Source organism: Sceloporus undulatus, chromosome 3, assembly GCF_019175285.1.
Source record: "Sceloporus undulatus isolate JIND9_A2432 ecotype Alabama chromosome 3, SceUnd_v1.1, whole genome shotgun sequence".
NCBI classification, from domain to species: Eukaryota; Metazoa; Chordata; class Lepidosauria; order Squamata; family Phrynosomatidae; genus Sceloporus; species Sceloporus undulatus.
In genome coordinates, this window is record NC_056524.1 from 261650957 (window position 1) to 261672758 (window position 21802).

At 40.3% G+C, this 21802-nt stretch overlaps 1 protein-coding gene across 1 annotated transcript in view; it reads right to left on the bottom strand.

Annotated features, from left to right (window-relative positions):
* Positions 1 to 220: 220 nt before the first annotated feature.
* PEX5L (peroxisomal biogenesis factor 5 like) overlaps positions 221 to 21802 on the bottom strand; it is a 206750-nt gene continuing 185168 nt past the window's right edge. Inside the window, exons 8-14 of the mRNA XM_042461020.1 lie at positions 17459 to 17575; positions 16648 to 16791; positions 14604 to 14674; positions 11333 to 11530; positions 9027 to 9192; positions 8476 to 8633; positions 221 to 2275 (exon numbers count right to left, since the gene is read on the bottom strand). Coding sequence (XP_042316954.1) covers positions 2071 to 2275; positions 8476 to 8633; positions 9027 to 9192; positions 11333 to 11530; positions 14604 to 14674; positions 16648 to 16791; positions 17459 to 17575 — 1059 coding nt within the window. The 3' untranslated portion in view covers positions 221 to 2070. The remainder of the gene's footprint in view (positions 2276 to 8475; positions 8634 to 9026; positions 9193 to 11332; positions 11531 to 14603; positions 14675 to 16647; positions 16792 to 17458; positions 17576 to 21802) is intronic.

Consider the following 21802-nt stretch of genomic DNA (forward strand, 5'->3'; position numbering starts at 1 on the left):
AAAGTCTTTTGCCTCTTCTGCCTATGGGTGCAGGTGCTCACAAAGCTACAAGTCCCATGATTCTGTAGGAATCTGGAGCCATGGTTGTTAAAGTGGTGCCAAACTGCATTATTTCTACAGTGTAGATGTACCCGTAATCAGCTTAGATGGTGAGGAATTTTGGAATCTAGTCTGCAAATGTTTTAACATTCATTCCAATTTCTTTTCTTCTTCATAAAGCACCCATCTGCTCATTTTCTTGCTGAAGGACAAGGGAACAGATGTGTTCTCTTTCATTGCTGACATTTGTATTCTATTAATCACCCTGCAATAACCTTGTCTTATGAGACTGTAATTTATTACCTCTGTTTGCCTTTTTAAATAGTAGGATAGCAGAAAAGTCTGTTGTGGGTTGCGGAAACCTTATTGGATCTTCATCACAACACAGCTGATTCAATATCTTCCATTCCTAAAGTCAACGTGTAAAAAAAGTCATGCATTCCCCTCCCAACCCCAGAATACAAACAAACCAAAAAGCTAGATTAAAGTGCATACGTTCATAGAATCTATTTATGTTGTGAGCTCAGCTCAAAACAATGTGCACGGAGCACAACAAACATCTGTGCAGCCAGCTGCTGGACACCCCAGTTGCCTCTGTCTGGCCGCTCCAACAAAGTTTGGAAAAGTGACTTTTTAGATTGCAATACCCAGGCTGTACCAGCCATCCATGGCCACCAAGGATTCTGGGAACTGTTCACTAAAAGAACATGTTTTCTAAGCTTGGTACCATATCTATGACTGACACAGGCTGGCATCCTGTTGGTGCAGCACATTAGCAAATGTCATGCAGTGCTGGTGTGGGAAGACAGACAAAATCTGCCAGCTCCATGTCAGTCTATTTCTCCAGCATGCTACTTCCTTCATGGCTGTTGCACCAATGGAGTTTTCCTTCTTGCAACCACCATCAACATCTATACCAGTGTGGTACACCAACAGGATCTTTGCCATTGTTTAAAGTGCTTGATGGAGGGGAAAAAAGCATATTATAGTTGCCTGTCAATTGCACAATACATTCTCCTGACCCTTTTGTGGGCCATCTCTGTAGCAATCTGAACCTGTTAGGTAACCACAAATGGCTTCCAATGCAACATTCCTCCAAAATCACTGAAAATAGATGGCTGAAAGTTAAAGCTCCCAAAGAAATTAACTCTCAAAGATAAAGGGGTGTGGAATTTTGAAAGACAATACGCGGATCCAGGAAGGTGGAAGGGATAGAGGTGCACCCAGAGACCTGTCCAGGGCGCCCAGTTAGGGCCAGCCCTAATCATACCTATCCCAACCTCTAGTGCAAAGTACAATGTATGTTTTCACAACATGCCGTAAAATATATTATTTGTCCTGCAAATTTTCCATGTGCAGATTTTTTTTCTTAATTTTCATGAGATCTTTGCTATAGAAGGCTTCATAGGATTAGACTCCAGATTTCCCCCCAAAAAATCTAGATATTTTTTTTAAAGCTCTAAAGGATTGCCTGTGAAATATATTGATGGAGTAAACAGAGCTACTCTAACATGCATGCACCAATGATCGTATTTGTGGAAAACAGATCTTGAGAAGAAAATTGTAAGCCACCACCCTTCCCCACCAATGTTTCTTTCAATGCGAGGGCAGCAGATTCAATGGTTTCGTAGGTTCCTAAGAAAATGCTACCCAATGCCCTCCTCTAATATGAACTTCTGCTTATGAAGCACAATGTTCAAAGCATACTTTCTTCATATAGATACATGTTGTCAGGAATATTCAGGTGAAGTTTTGTGATCCAAGTCTGATCTGTATGATGGTAGCTCTTGTTTATTTCACTCCATTACAAACACTTGAGTGAGGTGGTATTTACAAAGTTTTGTGCTTTTCAACTTTCTTTTCTGAAGATCTGCTGGAATCCTGCAGAGTCGTTTTGGTTGGAAAGCATCCAAGCAACCTTTCTCTGATCAAACTGGGAATTTAAAGATATTTCTTTTGCTGAATCGATAAGATGGTTTCTGAATTTTGAAGGACTTGATGTGTGTGTGTTGTTTGTTTGCATGGGTGTGTTTAGGGCTCGATGTTGAATGCTTTTAGTAGAACATCCAGGTCACCCACATTAGCAGCCTGAAAAAGTTCTGGCTGGTCCATCATAGACAAAGCGATCCGGAGAGCAGCCCAGATATTACCTGAAATTGCAGGATGAGGAACGTGCTGTTGATTCCGGCTCTTTCGTTGCAAATTGAGAGCCGTCAGGAAATTGCTCACTGCCTCTCTGTGGTGTAGAAGAGAAAGAAACATGTCAAAACTGAGGAAGAAGGACCAACACCTTTGGAGTCTCAGAATCTCAAACAACAGTATGTCATGGTTCAACTTGAGTACTTCTGTGGTTCTACAGCTAGCATCCTGTTGGTGATGGACAAAGTTGCAAGTCCAATTTATGCTTGCGTAACTCACTTCTTTGGTTGTTGCAGAAGTTGGAATTCTCTACCAACCGGGCAATGACCAAAATCCCCTTCCCCCAAAACCACCTTTTCAGGTGCTGCTGCAACCCACTGCAAATGCCAGTTTATTGGCCAGCGGAGAATGGGTGGTGCTGGTAGTGGAGAAACATCCAACTATGTTCCTGTAGCAAGATGAACAATTATATCACACTCTGGGAGCTCTGGGACTGCTACAAGGTCCCAGAAGATGCTTTAATTATTTGCCCAACTATAGGAACATAGCTGGATGCTGCTTCTATTGGCCAGTAAATGGCCATGTTGGGGGGGGGGGGGTCTGAGCAATTTAAAAGGTGGGTTTGAGGTAGTGAGGGGGACACATACTATAAGTCCAGCCCAGGAGCTTGGCCTATATTTCATTCCAGAATCTTCTCATGTAAGGCAATCCATTTAAAACAAGGATGAGCATCATGTGATTCCTCAGGCCATTTTGGCACCCTCTTGACCCTCCCAATTATTTCACTCAAATTTAGAAGCAAAACAGAAAAAAGCATGAAAGAAAGTAGCAAATACATGGTTTAAACAGCTTTTTGTGATTTGCTGCTGAGATGCATCAGGACAAGGATTTCCAGTTTTTTAAAATATAATTTTCTGCTTTCCTTGTTGAAACTCTTCAACACAATTTACTGAATTCCAGCAATATGGTGGTAGGGATATGCAAAATCCATGGATAGTTAGAGAAGGACCAAAAGTGGCCTCTGGATTCAAGAAAGTTGCCCACCCTCTGTTTAAAGCATTAACTTATTTTATCCAATGTGGAGAGACGTTGTCGCACCTTTGAGACTCACTGAAAGAAAGAAATTAGTTAGTCTCAAAGGTGCCACAAGATCTCTCCACATACTGATTCTACAGACTAACACAGCTATATCTTTGAACTTTTTTATCCAATTAACTGTAACTATTCAAGAGCCCTCTTGCAGCCACATACTCTGAAATTACAACCCAATGCATCTTGAATTGCAGTCACCTTTTCCTCTTGTCAAGTTACATATAAGTTAGAAGCAGATTTAGTATGAAATAAAGCCTATGGAACTTGATATATAGGGAGGAATTCAAAAATGAGGCACTGCACTGCTGAATGGGCGAAAGAAGCTAGTTTTGTAGAGAGTTGACAGTGGGTTGGTAAACAAGACCAACTGTTGTTTCGGGTGTATATTTATGTTCATTCTTTGCTCGAACAGTTTGTGTATGTTTTTGAAGCAGAAACCTACCAATGAATTTGATTATAGATGAAGTCTTATGAGGAACTGTTTAAGGAGCTGGGCATATTTAGCACAAAGATGAGAAGATGAAATGCAGCCATGATAACTATCTTTAAAGACCTAAAGGGCTGTTATGCAAAAGGTGGAGGAGTGCCTTGTATTTTATAATCACAGATGGCAGAACAAGAACTAATGGCTGAACATTACAAGGAAGCAAACAGTGGCTGAACATTAGGAGAAACTTCCTAGTGGAAGAACTGTTCAGACTTGCAGATTTCTTTAGGAAGTCATGGGACCTCTCTCACTGGAGTTGCTTAATTTGAGGCTGGAGGTCCATCTGCCAGGGATGCTTCTAGCTTCATGGATGACCTCTGAAGTACCATCCAACTCTAAAACTCTGCTATTTTGACTTAAAAGGGAGCTATAGCAACCTTTGCAACATAGCATATACATCAACATTTTTGTGTCTGTGTGTGCACATGGTGGCTTGTTCCAATGATCAATGACTGTATAGATCTTGATGTTCAGGAGACTGTTTATCAAATTATGGTTTTCATTTTGAGCTGTAGTCCGGACAAATAAATTCTTTAATCTGATTAGAGATGACAGTGGGATGATTGTGGAACTGACAATGAATGATTGCACTTTCTGTTCTATGAAAGAACCACTGTAATATCTCAAGCCTTAGTTTATCTTGTTCCATTCCACTGGGAAATCATGAGAGAAAACTAATTGTCCTCAACTCAAAACACTTTGATTTATATTTTAATGAATTATTGGATGTGTGTGGGATCTGAATATGAAAGGGTGATATTCTGAGTTGAATTATTTTATATCAGAAGATGCAAGAGAGGCTTATGTCAGAAGCATGTATTTTCAAAGAATATTCTTAGCATCACCTCCGAACATTGAGTTGCATTGAAATACTGAGGATGTCAAACATGGAGCTCCCAAAGGACAAGCTTTTAAGAAAGAGACAGAGCAAAAGGGGGAGCAAAGTAGTAATACAGAGTTATGATAGTCCAGATTATACTCAAACATTATCTAGTTTCTGCCATAAACTTTGATAAATTCTGGAAAGTTATTGTCACATTCCAACAGCATATCAATGCTCTGGCTGAAACAAACCTAATAATGAACACAGCTTGGTAAAGTTACCTCTTTGGACTACAACTCCCTGGATGCCCCAACTCACATGGCCCAAACAGTGGCAATTGGTATGTCAAATGCAGGTACTTAGTAGGAAGCAGAGCTTGGATATGTTACTTTTTGGACTACAACACCCAGGCCCTTCATGCTGGCAGGAAGATTCTGGGTTTGGTAAGATCAAATAAGGAACTTTCCAAGGTACAAATGAAAACCACACTGGGGGAAGTATCACTCTTTTTCAAAAATCAATATTAAGGTTATATCTTTTCTGAGGCCAACTAATTCCATTCCAAAGTCCTGCTATTGCTGATACTGAGTACTTGGTATTGCCCCATAATGAACATCTGATGTTTCTATAGCAGGATTAAAGTACAGCAAATAGCACTTTAATCCTGCTAGAGTATTTGGCACAGGAGAAGATAGCAGGACACACATGACAGAACTATCAACAACACTGATGCAATGTGAAAATAGATCAAGGATAGGGCATGTATAGTCTAGATGTTGTTGGAATGCAACTCCTATCAGTCTTAGAAAGCACAGGTAAGGATGAGGCATGATAGAAATTCTGGAACAACTACATTGGAATGTCTAAAACATTCTCTATTCCTAGTCTGGAGAATGAGAGAGTGAAAAACATTCTGGTGTGCCAGAGGAGAGAGAGATTAGGGCTTGGAAAAGTTACTTTTGGAGAGCAGAACTTTCAGATTCTGTAAATCATAGTAACAGTCTGGAATCCTCCAGTCTTTAGAACAGGGTATAATCATAGAATCATAGAGTTGGAAGACACCACAAGGGCCATCCAGTCCAACCTCTTTGCCATTCAGGAACTCTCAAGCAAAGCATCCCCAACAGATGGCCATCCAGCCTTTGTTTAAAGACCTCCAAAGAAGGAGACCCCACCACTCTCCAAGGAAGGAGTGTGTTCCACTGTCGAACAGCCCTTACTGTCAGGAAGTTTCTCCTAATGTTGAACTGGAATCTCTTTTCCTGTATTTTGAATCCATTCTTCTGGAGTAGCAGAAAACAAGCTTGCTCCATCCTCAATATGACATCCCTTCAAATATTTAATGAGGCCTATCATATCACCTCTTAACCTTCTCTTCTTCAGGCTAAACATTCCCAGCTCCCTAAGTCGTTCCTGATAGGGCATGGTTTCCAGACCAATTACAAATTAGAAATCATGCAGCTCTCCAGATTATGTTGTCGCTTTATAACTCCTAGTATTCCTCACCATTGGCTATGTTGGTTAGGACTGCTGGGATTTACAATTCAGTAACATCCCACAAATAATTCCCACCCCTGATCTAGAGGACCTGTTAGAAAGGTAAATTGGAACTATCACACCTCACAACACTGATTCAGTGCCTGAGGCTGACAGGGAAGGGCTTGGTTAGAGGTATTGGTGAAACTGTGACTGGGGATGAGATTTTAACCCAGATCGTTGCTAGTATAAACTTCTTATCTTGGGCCATTATGCTATGCTTTTCACCTTCCTTTATTTCTTTGTCCTGAGTCTTTCCTTGTGGTTTCCCCAGCAATAGACCTTGTGTGTTGCTGGGTAATCCTGCCTCTCACCTTGAAAACTGTAGTTTTGTTTTCCAGGGGTCCCTGGTGGCACAGTGGTTAAATGCCAGTACTGCAGCCACTCACAGCCACAAGGGAACCCTGGAAAACAAGGCTGTGAGTTCAATCCCAGGCAGGGCTCCAGAGTCCACTCAGCCTGGCATCCTTCTGTAGGTCGCTAAAACGAATACTCAGCTTGTTGGGGGCAATTAGCTTACACATTGTAAACTGTAAAGGCCAGTACAATTTTAGGCTGCATTAGATCAAGGGAAGCAGGCTCTGGGTATTTGGCCACCCTAGGCGAGAAATATTTTAGCACCCCCTGTCGCCCCTCATAATTATTTTCACCCTTTGATTTCTGCTGTTTCATTTGTTAAAGCTAAACATGACATAAAAGTTCGGTTGCGATCTCTCATCATAGTATTGAGAATTAGTCAAAGAGCCAATTAAAAACCGTACCACAGACACAGGGGGGCACACATTTATGTTTTGCCCATTGTACAAAGAAACCATCATATGGTAGCCTGCTTTTACGTCACTTGCTGTAATGAGTTTTCACTTTAATATTGGTTAATTACGCAAAAAAATATACAAAAAAGCCACCAAGCCAGCCCTAAATTTTCCTATCCTAGGTGGCTGCCTAGTTCGCCTATATGGATGAGCTGGCCCTGAAGGGAATTAATAGTGTCACTCTCTTCTGCTTTGATCAGGACCCACCTGGAATACTGTGTCCAGTTCTGGGCACAATTCAAAAAGAACATTGAGAAACTGGAGCGAGTCCAAAGGAGGGCGACTAAAATGGTGAAGGGTCTGGAAACCATGCCCTATGAGGAACGACTTAGGGAGGTGAGGATGTTTAGTCTGGAGAAGAGAAGTTAAGAGGTGACATGATAGCCCTGTTTAAATATTTGAAGGGATGTCATATTGAGGGGGGAGCAAGCTTGTTTTCTGCTGCTCCAGAGAACAGGTCCCAGAACAATGGATGCAAACTGCAGGAAAAGAGATTTCACCTCAACATTAGGAGGAACTTTCTGACAGTAAGGGCTGTTAGACAATGGAAGATACTCCTTCCTCAGAGATTGTGGTGAAGTCTCCTTCCTTGGAGGTCTTTAAACAGAGGCTGGATGGCCATCTGTCAGGGATGCTTTGATTGAGAGTTCCTGCATGGCAGAATGGGGTTGGACTGGATGGCTGTTGTGGTCTCTTCAAACTCTATTATTCCATGCTTAGGGAGTGCTTAAATGCACAGATAAGCAGTATAGAAATATACTAGCTATTGCTATTACTATTTCATTATGAGTGTGGAGGCAGATACATGGGGGTCAACCACAGCAGAAAATAATCTACTTGTGTTATGCTTCTGTGAACGGCTTTTAATACAAATCTTCACCAGAGGAACAGTTGTGTTGCTCAGTGTTGTTGTTAATTAACAATTTTATTTATTTTTTTAAAAAGAGCCTGTTAGGATTACTGTAAGGCAGAACTGAATTTGTTAAGGTGCTGAAAAAAATTGCCTTTGTTATCATTTATTAATTTCACTAGAAGAAGGTTGCTTCATCTCAACTCTGTTGGGAATGTTTCTAACTCAGAGGCTGCTGCATCTATACTGCAGAATTAATGCAGTTTGACACCACTTTAACAGCCATGGTTCAATGCTATGGAATTCTAGGATCTGTAGTTTTACACATTCTCTAGCCATCTCTGCCAAGGAGAGGTGCCTCACAAAAACTACAAATTCCAGGATTCCATAGGATGGAGCCATGGCGATTAAAGTCGTGTCAAATTGCACTAATTCTGTAGTATAGATGCAGCAGTTAAAGCAGTGTCAAGCTGCATTAATTACAAAATCGTAAGCTGAACATATGATCTTGTCACTTTGGGGATTCATGTTAACCATGATGGAACATGACCCACAAGACATATCTCTTAGGCAGTAATTGGTGAAGGCTATTTGCTTTCTCCCAGTCTGTGTTCTGTTTCTTGCTTCCACTAAAGTATAACAATGGAAGGAACTGGCTTTTCCATATATAGAGAGATGCTGGATGCATCTGACTCACCTGTATGCTCCTAGGTTGATGCAGCTTATTCCTAAATTGTATCTGGACCTAATGAAGCCAGGTTGGATTTCCAAGGCTCTTGTGTAGGCTTCAACGGCTTCCTCGCTTCGATCACCATTTGCTAAGGTTGCACCTAGACGGTTCCACAATGAATAATCCTGACAACACAATGACAGTTTTCTAGTACTCATACAATCCTTGCACAAATAATCTTTTTTTTTTTTTTTTGCCTGATGCTTCAAATTAATGACTGAGGCAGAAAAAAAGTAATTGTCTTTTTCACTAATTGGCACAGAACCTGAGGTCATGGCTCAGCATGATTGATAACTTCCTATGAAACTGCTTTTCCTTCATTTGCAGGCAGGTTAGAAATGTGACAGGAATAAAATTATTTAAAAATGGGACTCTCTTTGCAATTAACATTTCTGTGTCAGGCAATAAAGTATCAGTGGCTGGAATGACAGCTTGTTAATGCAGACCAGCTCTATAAAAATGGGAGCACTCAGCAGAGCAAAGTGTAAAACTTTTTAATGCAAAAGTGTCAAACTTACTTCTGGTCGAACAGTGAGGGCAGCGCTGAATGCATCTATCGCTCTGTTAAATTCCCCACTCAGGTGGAAGAGCACGCCGAGTCCTGTTTGTAAGTCTGGATCTATCATGTCACCATTCTGATGCGCACCTTCCAGGTAGAGATCCTTCACCTCTTCTAGCAGTGAACTAGAAAATGACACCATGCATAGAGAGATGAGATTTTTTTTAGTATTTAAATATTTGTTAATTTTAAAAAAAATACATATGTAGTAATAATAGTAACAATGATGATCATAATGTACAGTGGGGTCACTGGGGGTGCAGCGAGTTCAAACTGCACAAGGTGACATCCTAGGTGGGGGGGAGTGTTATACAACTGTTTCTCAAACATCTGCTTTTTGGCAGAAATGGACTGTGGCACTTGCCTGTGTCCTATTAAAATGCTAAAGAGATGGTGTGAGTAAGATGAAGCTCAGTGGAAGGAGAAAGAAGAGGTCCCAGTTTCTTTTAAATTAAATTTTAATATATCTTTTAAAAAATTAAATTAAAATATATTATTTTAAAAAAAATTCTTTAAAAATACATCCTTCTACCAAATTTTCACTTCAAGCACATGAAACTAGTTATATGTATATGCATGGAGGCAGTGTGTATGATATTGTAATTTAAAGGTATAATTTTAATTTTGCTAGTTGTTTCTGTTACAACTATTACCATGACATCCAGTGATATTCAGGCATCACGATTAATGAGTAACATTAGTACAAAACTGGAATAAAGATTCTGTATGGTGTGGGATAGGAGGAGGTCAATGGGGGTGGTGACACCATGAGTCACCACAATGGGTGAGTCTATGGGGCTTCAGCATATGCTGATTTCCCTGCTTAAGGGGAGAGTGGACTGTACCTAGATTCCATTCAATCTAGATCTAGGTTGAGAGATAAAATATTTTAAGAGCTGATGCGAGGTGGGAGGTCAAGAACATTTGGAGCAACCAAACCCCATTTTTTCCTGATTTCCCATTGTTTCTTTGTACCAGGGTAAATATACTCTAAGTATTGGCTTCTCTGGAGCTCCAGAGGCCATAAAAAGCGATGATCCATTACTTCCAGATTAGGTTGATTTTTTCCTAGTTGTTGAAATCTCAGGATATTTATATGTGCAGGTTCTTTGGTAATTTTTAGGCCATTTATTATATGCATTCAAAGATATATAGACATATACAGCCCCTTTAGGGAGAAAAAGAAGCATGTCTATTTTGAGGTGCTTGCTTTCATTCTATTACATTATGTTACATGTAAAGCATTGTATATTACATTCCATTACATCATATGACAATCAAAACATTATGCTTTCACAAAGGAATGAACCTTTATCTCCCTGCATGGTTTTAATAAAGGCTTTGTAATAGTTAACAAGAAGACCTGCAACAGATGGGCCCAAAGGAGCAAAGTGAGGCTCTGCTGGCACCATTTGCACTGGGATTGCGGCAACCACACGTGCCTGGCTCCAATCCAGGTTGCTGCTGCAGTCCTGAACTGGAGCAGATGCTATCCACTACTTCTTAACTCAGTTCTTCTTCATTGGCACAGCCTTGATGCAGTTTCAGACCATGTTTGGGATGTGTGTCATCTAAATGCCATGCACCCAATGCAGCCTGAAGGCACATCATTTTGCCCATGTGTTTCGGGCCATAGAGGAACATTACTGTCCTAAACCATATAATTTTGCCATCTATCTGTTGTCATCATCATCATCAGGTTCTTTCACACTTTCCATAAAGTCTGTCAAGATATCATACGGACATTTCATCATGCCTTTCATATTTACAGAATTCTGTCTCTTGTATCATATCTATAACCATTTATGCATCAAACAATGCAGTCATCTGTTGAGGCATTCTCCCCAAACTTAAACTGTTGCCAGATTCTCACTGATACATGCACTATGACATCTAGCTTCCTGTATTACATCTTATGATATACTTGATATATTACACCAGGTTATGCTGTGTAATTCAAAGGTTTATTCGCTGACTACAAAGTTGGCAACCAATAACTCTGGTCTGAAACAGTAGTCCCTAGATCCCCCACCTGCCTAGTTCTGCATGCCTCTGGCCTGCATAGATATGGCAGCACTCAAGATATGTGTCCAAGGCTCTTTGCATTCTAGAAATTGCAACATTGCTTGAATTTATCCCTCCCATACAACACACTAGTCTTCACTCTTCAATGAACAAAGATTTAGATTATCATCCAGATACCTCGCATGTTAACGTCCCAGATGTAACTCATAATAACTCCAGACAATTAAAAATAACTGTTACCTATCATTGGTTGTCTTGGACATTCTCCTAGTCAAAGCTGGAGACCCTTTTTTGCTCCTCACTATGTACTTATATTTGGGATTTTGCTTGATCCAGCTTCTCAGTGCTTCATAGGCCTCCTGCTGATGGCCAGTATTTGTAAAGCTTACGGCCAATGCCATCAGTGCTTTCAAGTTGTTTGGCTGAAGCTCTAAGCACCTGAGTGGAAGAAAGGAAGACTGTATTAACTCAATGCCTCTCTGGCATGCAGCCTGTTAATTAAAACCCACTGCTTTGACACTTGAGCTAAGCCTATAAAGGAATGTATTTTAAGGAAAAAATAGATTGGCATTATTTTATTTTATTGGTTGTAATTAACAGCATGCTCCTTTGCGGATTTACTTGGCAGTGAGTCCAACAAAGTTCAAGGAGACCTAGTTCCAAGAAAATGTATGTAGGATTTCAGTCTTAGCTTAATATGGGCAGCTTCATAAGTTATAATTTTACCCAAAGACAACCTAGATGCGAGCAATCAGAATCACACAGCTATTAGCCCTGGATGGGGATGTTCACATATTGCCACAGTGATCAGAAAATGTATCCAGGTAGTTCACTGGGATCCTCGCATGATAGTCTTCCTTGAAAGCTGCATTATATCAGGTTAAACTATTGGATTCAATGTTGTTTTGTTGTTAACTATTCCTACAGCCCAGTATTATCAATGCTGACTGGTAATATGACTAACTGGGAGACTTTTCCAAGGTATGGTCCTTTTAAATGAAGTCATCAGGGACTGAACTAAGCCCTTCTGGAGACAAAGCACCTGTTCTACTATTAGATTATCATCCTCTCCTAAAGTGTATAAAGATTACCTCATCCTAATAAAAGAAGAGTTCCCAAAAGATTCATATATTCCTGCAGTGATAACTGACCTTGCCTGTTAGAGAAACTGCAACTACTAAAACTAACAGATTTATTATTATTTCCTACTTGATTAATTAATAAATGGCCAGTTGCTATGTTATGCATCTCTTAACATATAAAACATATATACAGGGTGAATGTGAGAACTGTCACTCCCTGCTGACCCTTTTAGAAACTCTTGGTTCCTACATCTTTATATCAGAGATCAGGAATAGAGCTGATTGGATATGGTGGTATTGGTTACTGTGTTTATCTTATGTGAGGGAGGAATGTGTGAAAGGGACTATAATAATCAAATTATCCTTAGGTAAATGAATGGAATAATTAATATATGCTCAGTATAAGGGACCACTGACTTTATCCATGAATGGGGCATAATAACTAGTGTTTTGGAAGAAAGTGCAGGGTGATTGCTATCTATTTAGTACAGGATGAGTCTCCCTTATCCAAAATTCCAAAATATTCCAAAATCCAAAATTGTACACATGGGTGGCTAGGATAGTGACACCTTTGGTTTCATGAACAAAATTATTAAAACTACTGTGAATAAAATTACCTTCAGGCTATAGGTATAAATGAAGTTCATGTTTAGACTGAGTTACCATCTCTAAGCTATATCTCATTATGTATATACAAATATTCCAAAATACAAAAAAACTCCAAAATCCAAAATACTTCTCGTCCCAAGCATTTTGGATAAAGGAGATGCAACCTGTATTGCAAAAGTGACCACACCAGCAAAGATCATGACATATTTGCCATGCAGCTGTCAGAATGAATTTAGTTCAATTTAGGAGCATGTCTAATGAAGAGATAAACCTTTAAGCAATGTGCTGGTGCCAGGAATACCAAAGAGTTCTCTTATTTGCAGAGTTCCTTGTGTTTGCTGGATAGTGTTAGCTTTCTTTCCATGTTTCCATTTGCTTGATTCAATAACATACTAGATTAAGGCTTTGCAAATAATGTTAAGGAAATATGTGAGCTGTAAAAAAAGAAGGTATTTTTGTATCTAAATCAAGATGGCTCAAATTCTGTATGAATTATGCAGACTATAGCATGCTCCTTGCATAGATTATACTGCTTGTGTTAAAGAGGGAGAGGGACAAGGAACCTGATAGCCAACATAAGCCATATTTTGTCTGAGATCTTTTATCTTTTAATGTTGGTGAGGTGTAACACTTCAGCAGCATGGCTATGCAGGAGTTCTGGGAGGGAGGGATACAGGTGATCCAGGATAGTGGGTGAAGGCATGACAGAGCAATACTGACACCCTTCCACATGCTCAGTCAAAGGCCATTTTGAGTTTTAGGAGGGGCATAGCTGCTCCAAATGCTGGCTGGTTGCCATTGCACAGCCTTGGGAAAATCATTGCATAAGGAGGCACTGAATACTATCTTGTGCATTACCCCCAAAAGTATGTATGTAGGATAACTCAGAGCTTAACTGTCAATATAGCCAGTCTGAAGATTCTGACGTCTGACTGTTGGAAGACTTGCTGATCATTACCCACCACACAGCAAATGATCAGCCATTGCTAGAAACTTTATTTCTCCATTAAGAAAATTAAAAATATTCCGCCCTCTGCCTCAAGTGTGTTTCAGCTTCCTTACTTCTATGAAACTACATGCAGCTCCAATCATATTAGTGGTGTGCTGTAGGTTTATTGCTCCTATGCAAAGTAGCCCAAGAACCCACAACAGGACTGTGCATACCTGCCCTGTCCTTGACATACCAAACTATCCCTCCACGAGTGTCTACATGCACAGATTGAAGGTCTCCCAGACCTTAGCAGCTACAGTTTTAGGGAGAAAGTGCTATTACCAGTACCTTAGCAGATACAGTTTTATGTGCAAATGTTTCCACAAGACATGGTAACCTGAGTGTGCAGGATTCCAGATCCTTTAAATCGCAAGCCTTCACATATGAAGTTGTATCTGCAAAAGTACTCAACCTTGCAAACATTGATGCTGTACACACAGATCAAGGAGAAGTTAAGCCATGCATGTAGTAACAATGTTCCACCCATGTATTACTCTACAAAGGAAGAACAGCATCTGATTAAGTCTAGAGAAGGAACTACACTGCAGCCCCAGACACATTCTCCCCATAACCATCTTTTGCCTGATGAAGAAACCAGTGGAACTTTGAAAGCTTACATGATGCATTTTCTGCATTTTGGTTGGCCAATAGAGGATTCTGTTGCATTTTTGATTTTGTTGTATTTTGCTCTAAAGACAATACAGATATCCAAATATATATCCAGAATAATGTGCATATCTCATTTATCTTTTATTGAGACCAACATGGCAATGTCTATGTTCTGATTATGCAACACTGAACAGCGTCCTCTGAAATTAATACTGTCTACCTTTGGAGGGCGACGATGGCTGCCTGCTCATTTTCATTTTCCGCTTGTGTTATCCCAAGAAACTGCCAAGCCTGCAACATAGATTTTTAGTAGGATTATTGCACTGCTAAGTATTTTGTTAGAACAGATCCTGCTTTTTTTGGCCAAAATTTAAAGATCTTTTGCTGTTGTGGTTAACTGCCTTCGCATCAATCTGAACCCATGGCGACCCTGCCGATGAGACATCTCCAAGGCCCCCTGTCCTTCACTGCTCTGCCCAACTCTTGCAAACTCATACTTGTGATCTCTTTAATAGAGTCCATCCATATAGCATACAACCACCCTCTCTTTCTACTTCCCTTTCCAAGCATTATTGTTTTTTCCAATGATTCATGCCTTCTTATGATGTGTCCAAAGTATGCCAGCCTAAGTTTTGTCATCTTGGCTTCCAGTTAGATTTCTAGCTTGATCTGCTCTAGGACCCATTTGTTTGTGTTTTTGGCTCTCCATGGGATCCTCAGCACTCTTCTCCAGCACCACATCTCGAATGAATTGTTTTTCTTCCTATTTTCTTTCTTAACTGTCCAGCTCTCAGACCCATACATGGTAATAGGGAATACAACGGCTTGTATGATTCTGCCTTTTGTGCTGAGTTGTATATCTTTGCATTTTAGGATCTTTTTTAGTTCATTCATAGCTGCCCTCCCCATTCTTAAGATCCTATATAAATTCTTTTACAAAAGGAAATAATGCAAAAATGTAAGAAAAGCAAACAAGAATGGGAAAATATATATTTTGGGATTATCATTGTGTTCTACACACAACCAATGTGCTGTTTGATAGCGAGGTTTCAGCATAACCTCAGTGTGATACTTACCTACTAAACTGGTGCTACCTTCCAAACAAACTGGCTCAGATCTTTGATGCAGGTAAACCATAACATCCCCTCCTAGATTTTAGGGACTTTTTGGATTACAGCTCCCAGAATCCCAATTGCCATTCTGGCTGGAAGACACTAGGAGTTGTAGTCCAAAATAATGCTTCCATATTCTGCTCCTCCAACCCCATTAGGTGCAACCTAATCTCACAGATCCAAGAAAGAACTGCACAAACTATGCCTGAATTCTGTTGGTTAGTCCCACTGAATGGAGAGTCATACAGGTAGACCCTATATTGTGTTGCCCAGAACTGGACACCTGGAAACTGTGTCCAGTTCTGAGCACCACAATTCAAAAATGATGTTGACATGCTGGAGTTTATCCAGAATAGGGTGACCAAAATGGGGAAGGGTCTGGAAACCACACCTTATGATGAGAGACTTAGAGAGCTGGATATGTTTAGCCTGGAAAAGAGAAGATTACTAGGTGATGTGATAGTCCAATTTAAGTATTTTAAAGGGTGTCATATTGAGGATGGAGCAAGCTTGTTTTCTGCTTCTCCAGAGAACAGGGCATGGGACAATGGATTCAAAGTACAGAAAAAGAGATTCCACCTCAACATTAAGAAGAACTCTCTGAAAGTAACAGCTATTCAACAATGGAACCCACTCCTTTGGAGAGTGGTGGAGTCTCCTCTTTTGGAGGTTTTGAAACAGAGTCTGGATGGCTATCTGTTGGGGGTGCTTTGAATCTGAGTTCTTGCATGGTGGGGATTGGACTGAATGGCCCTTGTAGTCTCTTCCAACTTTATGATTCTATGACCCAATGAATAGTGAGTGAGTTTTTTGCATAAATCTCATGGATTCAATAGGTCTATTTTAACTGAGACTAGACCTATGTCAACAAAAACAACTTGTGCTGGTCTATGACCATCATAAACATGTATTCTATTCTAACAAAAACTGATGCGATTGCAGATCAACTGCAGGTTCTCTTCCATCTACAAAGTGTGGGTTCATCTTGTACGGTTAGCTTCTCCATTTCAATATAATGGGATAATCGCCTTCAGTTTTTATTGATCAGGAACATCATGCCTCTGCATGCCATTAAGCCATACTGCTAAAAGGTTCTCTCTCCATTACTGACAAAACAACCTTAACTTCCAGAATATTAATCAGAGTGAATACCTCAGCATCATGTGGATCTTGGAGAATTGCAGCCTCCAAGTATAAGATGGTGAGGGGTAAATCCCCTTCCCTCAGTTTTTTCAGTCCTTCCTCAAAAGCACCAGGCCAGTCTTTAAAAGGGTTTTCTGTATGAAAATAATAGCCCTGGAACACAGAATTGATGATGACATCAATGAAACAAAGAACTAGTTTACAATGCAATCCTATGCATATTGCACTGCACAGAAAGTCCAATTTACTTCAGGATGGCTTACTCCCAAATAAATGTAGATGAGATTATGGTATAAATTATCTACAATTAAATGACCTTGATTCCTTGTGAAGCTTCAAAGTTTTTGGAGTGTGTGTGTGTGAGAGTGTAAAAGGCAATAGCACCTGTGTGGTAATCCTGTGGCCCTACAGATGTTCTTGGCAGACACCACTCATCATCCATGATCATTGGCAGTGCTGGCTGGTCCAACTCCTTCTCCCCTCCTTCTCCCTCTTTTCCCACCTCAACGTTCAAGTTTCTTCACTTGTGCAATGGAACCTCACACCATAACGATAGTACATTGTCTTAGTATTACAAGGAAAATAAGTGGAAGCGTCACTGGGCCTTCAGCTTTGTGTGTATGTACTTTCAAGTCACCTGTTGACTCAATGAATTTCAGAGGGGTTTTTTTTAAGGCAAGGAATAGTCAGAGGTGGTTTTGCCAGTTCCTCCCTCTGAAATATAGCCTACAGCACCTGGTATTTTCCCATCCAAGTACTAACCAGAGCTGACTGTGCTTAGCTTCCAAGATAAGTCAGGACCTGGTGCCTTCAGTATTACCTTCTCATTAATGGAAACAGCTGCTTGGCCTTGTACTTCTTGGCTTTCTGAAATCCAGTTTCTGCGAGCCATTTCTTCCCATTCTGCTTGCATCTTATCCCAAAATTCTGTGTCTGACTGGAGAGAAGATGAAAAAAGGGGGAGGGAACCCCAAAACATTTTTTAAAATTAAGAAATAAAGAAAGAGAAAAAGAAAGAAAGAAAGAAAGAAAGAAAGGACAGACAGACTTTTTTGTGGTATCTCCTGGTGACCATTTCTATTTATTTAATTATAATAAATTATTATCATACAAATTATAGCTATGATTAAAGTATTTATTACAGTCATTCAATCTGTCATAATTAAACAATTAAATAAAAACCTCCAAACTGTGAACATTAAGTAACTCCAATTGATAACGATACTTATTTAGTCCAGACTGCAAATTTAAAATTGCTAGATCCTTGTTCAGTGATACTGTCCTTTTCTTCTGCAGAATAGTTGCACTGAAGAATACATTTTTATTAAAATTTTAAAGCATCTGGTTAAAAACCTATCAGCTAATTGTGCCATTTCAGGAGAGGCTGCCCCTCTTTGACTACCAGTGATAGAAAGGTGGGATGCAAATTCACAAACAAATATGCAAATCTGTCCATATGCTTCTCTACATTCATAGAAAACCAAGCATCTTTCCATTACTGAAGTACATGATTACAACAGTGGAGATGGTGTGGTCCTTGCCTACATTCAGCCCCCAACTACCATCTATGTCAGTGATGGCGAGCCTTTTAGAGACCGAGTACCCAACTCAAGGGCTTTCTCACACTGAATGTTACTCAGTGCCAGGGGGAGGGACTTCCAGAGAGACAAGACTCTCAGGGGGTGGGACTTCTACCTTCTGGGGACAGGACTTCTGCGTTCCAGGGGTGGGACTTCTGGGCCGGGACTTCCCTGGAAACAGCTGAAGGCCCTGTAGGGTGGGGGAGGAGAAGAGAAATAGCCACTGTTTCTACTCTTCCTCCCATCTTTTTGTGTGCCCTCAGAAATGGCGTTGGATGCCAGAGAGGGCACACGTGCCATAGGTTCACCATCACAGATCTATGTGGTCTCCAAACCCCTCCTTTCCACCTTAAAAGAATTGCACTTGGCGGTATACTCCTGGCCTGAAACACATGACACCCCCTCTTCCCTGTATCTTGTTTTGGCCTAACAAACAAATAAACCAATAGCCATAAAATTGGAAGAGATCACAGACTCAGAGTTGGGAGGGGCCACATGGACCACTAGTCTAGCCCTCTCTATGCAGAAATACACAACTAAAGCACACCTGAGAGATGCCCATCCAACTTCTGTTTAAAAACATCCCAAAAAGGTCACTTCCAGCTTCCCTGAAAGGAGTGAATGTGCCCTGAGTATGCAGGGGCAATAATGGGGCAGGACTGGCACTCCATGGCAGTCCAACTTACATTATAAAAACAATAAGGGCATGAAGATGAAGGAGCAGCATCACTGTATATGATGTAGCATTAACATAACATAAAGACAACTCCCTAAATCATGTCTGGAGAAGTCCGAATGCAAGCTAGCTTCTATCCAACAAGAGTCCCCAAGGATCATGTTGAAGAGCCTGTCTAAATAAAACTGATATGTGCCCCTTGCCCTTCCCCTTTAATAAAGTCTATGCAATAAAGGTTTATGTGTGTACTTTGGGGGGCAATGTGAGATTATTGCCTCTCTCATCTGTTGTGCCCTGTTTCTCCGGGACACAAAATAAAAAAGACCGAATTGTAAATCTTCACCTCAAGCCCTAGGAATAATCCAGAAATACTCTGGATACACAAAATTAGCTGCTTGATAATTAACTTGTGGCATTCACAACCACTGTGGTGTAGTGGTTTGAGATTTGCACTACAATTCTGGAGCCCAGGGTTTGAATCCCTGCTCACTGGTTGTCAATGGGCAAGTTATACTCTCTCTGCCTCAGAGGAAAGCAAAGGTTTTCTTGCATAGAAAACCCCATCATAAGTTCACCTTTAGCTTGCCATAAGTCAGAAACGACATGAAGGCGCACAACAGCAACCATTCACAACCAGGAGCATTTGTGATGGAGAGACTTTGCTGAGTCTTCTTAAACATTCACTATATCTGCTATGTTTGGAAGCAGAAAGTTAAAGAAACGTCTGTGCTTTGTTCACAGCTTGATAATGTTTCTTTTTTGAATTAGTACTACTGGAATCTTTTAATGAATTGTAATGTTTTTAACGTTTAATGTTTCAACTTTATAAATTGTTTTAAAATAACACATAAGTCCAATTTTTGTGGGAAATGAGGAATGATGATGATGACAATAATTAAAATATTTCAATGTATTGTCTGATACGGAGAAAAGGTTCATATCCTGAATGTTACTCAGTGCCAGGGTGTAATGGTGTAATGAAGAGTTGTAAGCTTTTATGTATATAATTTTAAGATATATATATTGCATACATGCACTGTACTGTGCTCCTACAAAGTGTAAATTTCTGCATGTAGAGTTACTCATTGATTGTTCCAATTGATCTCTGGGTTGAGATCATTTCTTTCATTGCACAATTTAATGCACAATGGATTGTGCAACTGAAGAAATGGAACTGCTAATGTCAGCATTGGCTGAGAGTGCACATTTCAGTCCAATGTGCATCTGCGTACTCAATGGTATTGTGACTCTGTTTCCATGATTTTAAACTGACTGTGGACATTGAGCATCAAACAAAAATGTACTACCACTTACACAGGGGAACCTAGGCATACTTAAGACACCAACAGGACTCTAGCTGTCATCTTGTAAATTTAAAATAAGCAAGACACTTTAGACATATACAATGACATAACTCATTGTAAAAGATTATCATGCTTAATAAAGTGAAAGGCAGTAGGAAAAGATGAAGACCTCACTACAAGGAGGCCACTCATGGCTATGAGTCTGCAAAACTTGGGCAGAGCAATTAAGAACTGGGGCTCTTGGAAGTCTTTCATTCATAGGAATATCATAAGTCAAAGTCAACTTGATGGCAATAACTACAAAGATTTCTTGCCTGTTAGGAAGAAACCCTCGAATACTGACAACTCTGGCTCTTTTTCACACAGGAAATATAGCATGAAACCACCCTCTTGATTCTATGAAGCATGACAGGAGTCTTCTCTAAGCCTGGCCTTGCCAAGATAAATTCATTTAGATTTGCATATCCATCCTCATGCTCATTCACAGGACACTTTGATTTAATTACAGAGATATTTCCATCCAAGCTGGATCACTGGAATTTGAGTCAGCTTCAGTTCTTTGCTCCAGAAAGGAATTGGCCAAATATCCTTAGCACAAAGGTGATTGGTTTGGGCTCCCTATAATTAATGTTTCTTCTCACATACAATAGTGGGCATCTTTAACCAAAAGCCCTTTATCTCACAGGCAACATCTGTTTTTAGCAGTGCAGGATTTGTTTGAATGCAGCCTGCATTCTGCTGACAACAGAAGTTAACTGTACTGAGAATTCCAAAGATGGGTGTGTAGGACAGGCAGCTGCCTTATAAAAGCCCCTGGCACATGAATGTACAAATTAGGCAGGACAGAGTCTAAAAGTGACTTTCTTGGGCCTGAATCCAATTACTTTTCTCAAGTAGGTTAGACCAACTTACATAAGTGCTGAATCATCAATTGATTTAGTGCAATTCAACTGAAATGCAACTTCAGCTGAAAGCAAACCGGGGGGGGGGGGGGGCCGGCTTACCTCTGGGGTTTCCACATTTGCAGGGAAAACCCACTAACTGCACCATCAGTTCCCATAATGGGTCAGCAGCCAATGCACAGTTCATACTGGCCCACTCCTGCTGTGAGGATGGATCCACCATAACAGAGCAATCGTGGCTACAAGCAGCCACCATGTCATTACTTTTTTTTCTATCTTGCCACAAACACATGTGCAAAGGTACCATGGTTTGTTCTTTCCAGCTTGAACCAGAGCAATTAGGGATTTTTCTTTTTGCTCTGGTGTTGAGCCCCAGAGTGCAGCATTTTCCTGCTGTTTCATCCATGTGCATTGTCTGCATGGATGACTTCCTAAATGGGATCAGATCATTTCTTTCAGCCCCCCCCCCCTTACCCCTTCCCACACAAATCAAACTATAACAAGGGATTTGCTCAAAATGAAGTCATGATATATAAAACTGCAAGACCTGCTGTTCCCTATTTAAGGGTTGAAAAGATTTCCCTTTTATATATACTGAATAATAGAGGCCAAAAATTTTATATTTTGTGATGCAGGCTCTTCCTAAAGACAGCAATGTGTGTGCCCTGTAATTTATTAATGTGAACAATAGAGGTGAATTAT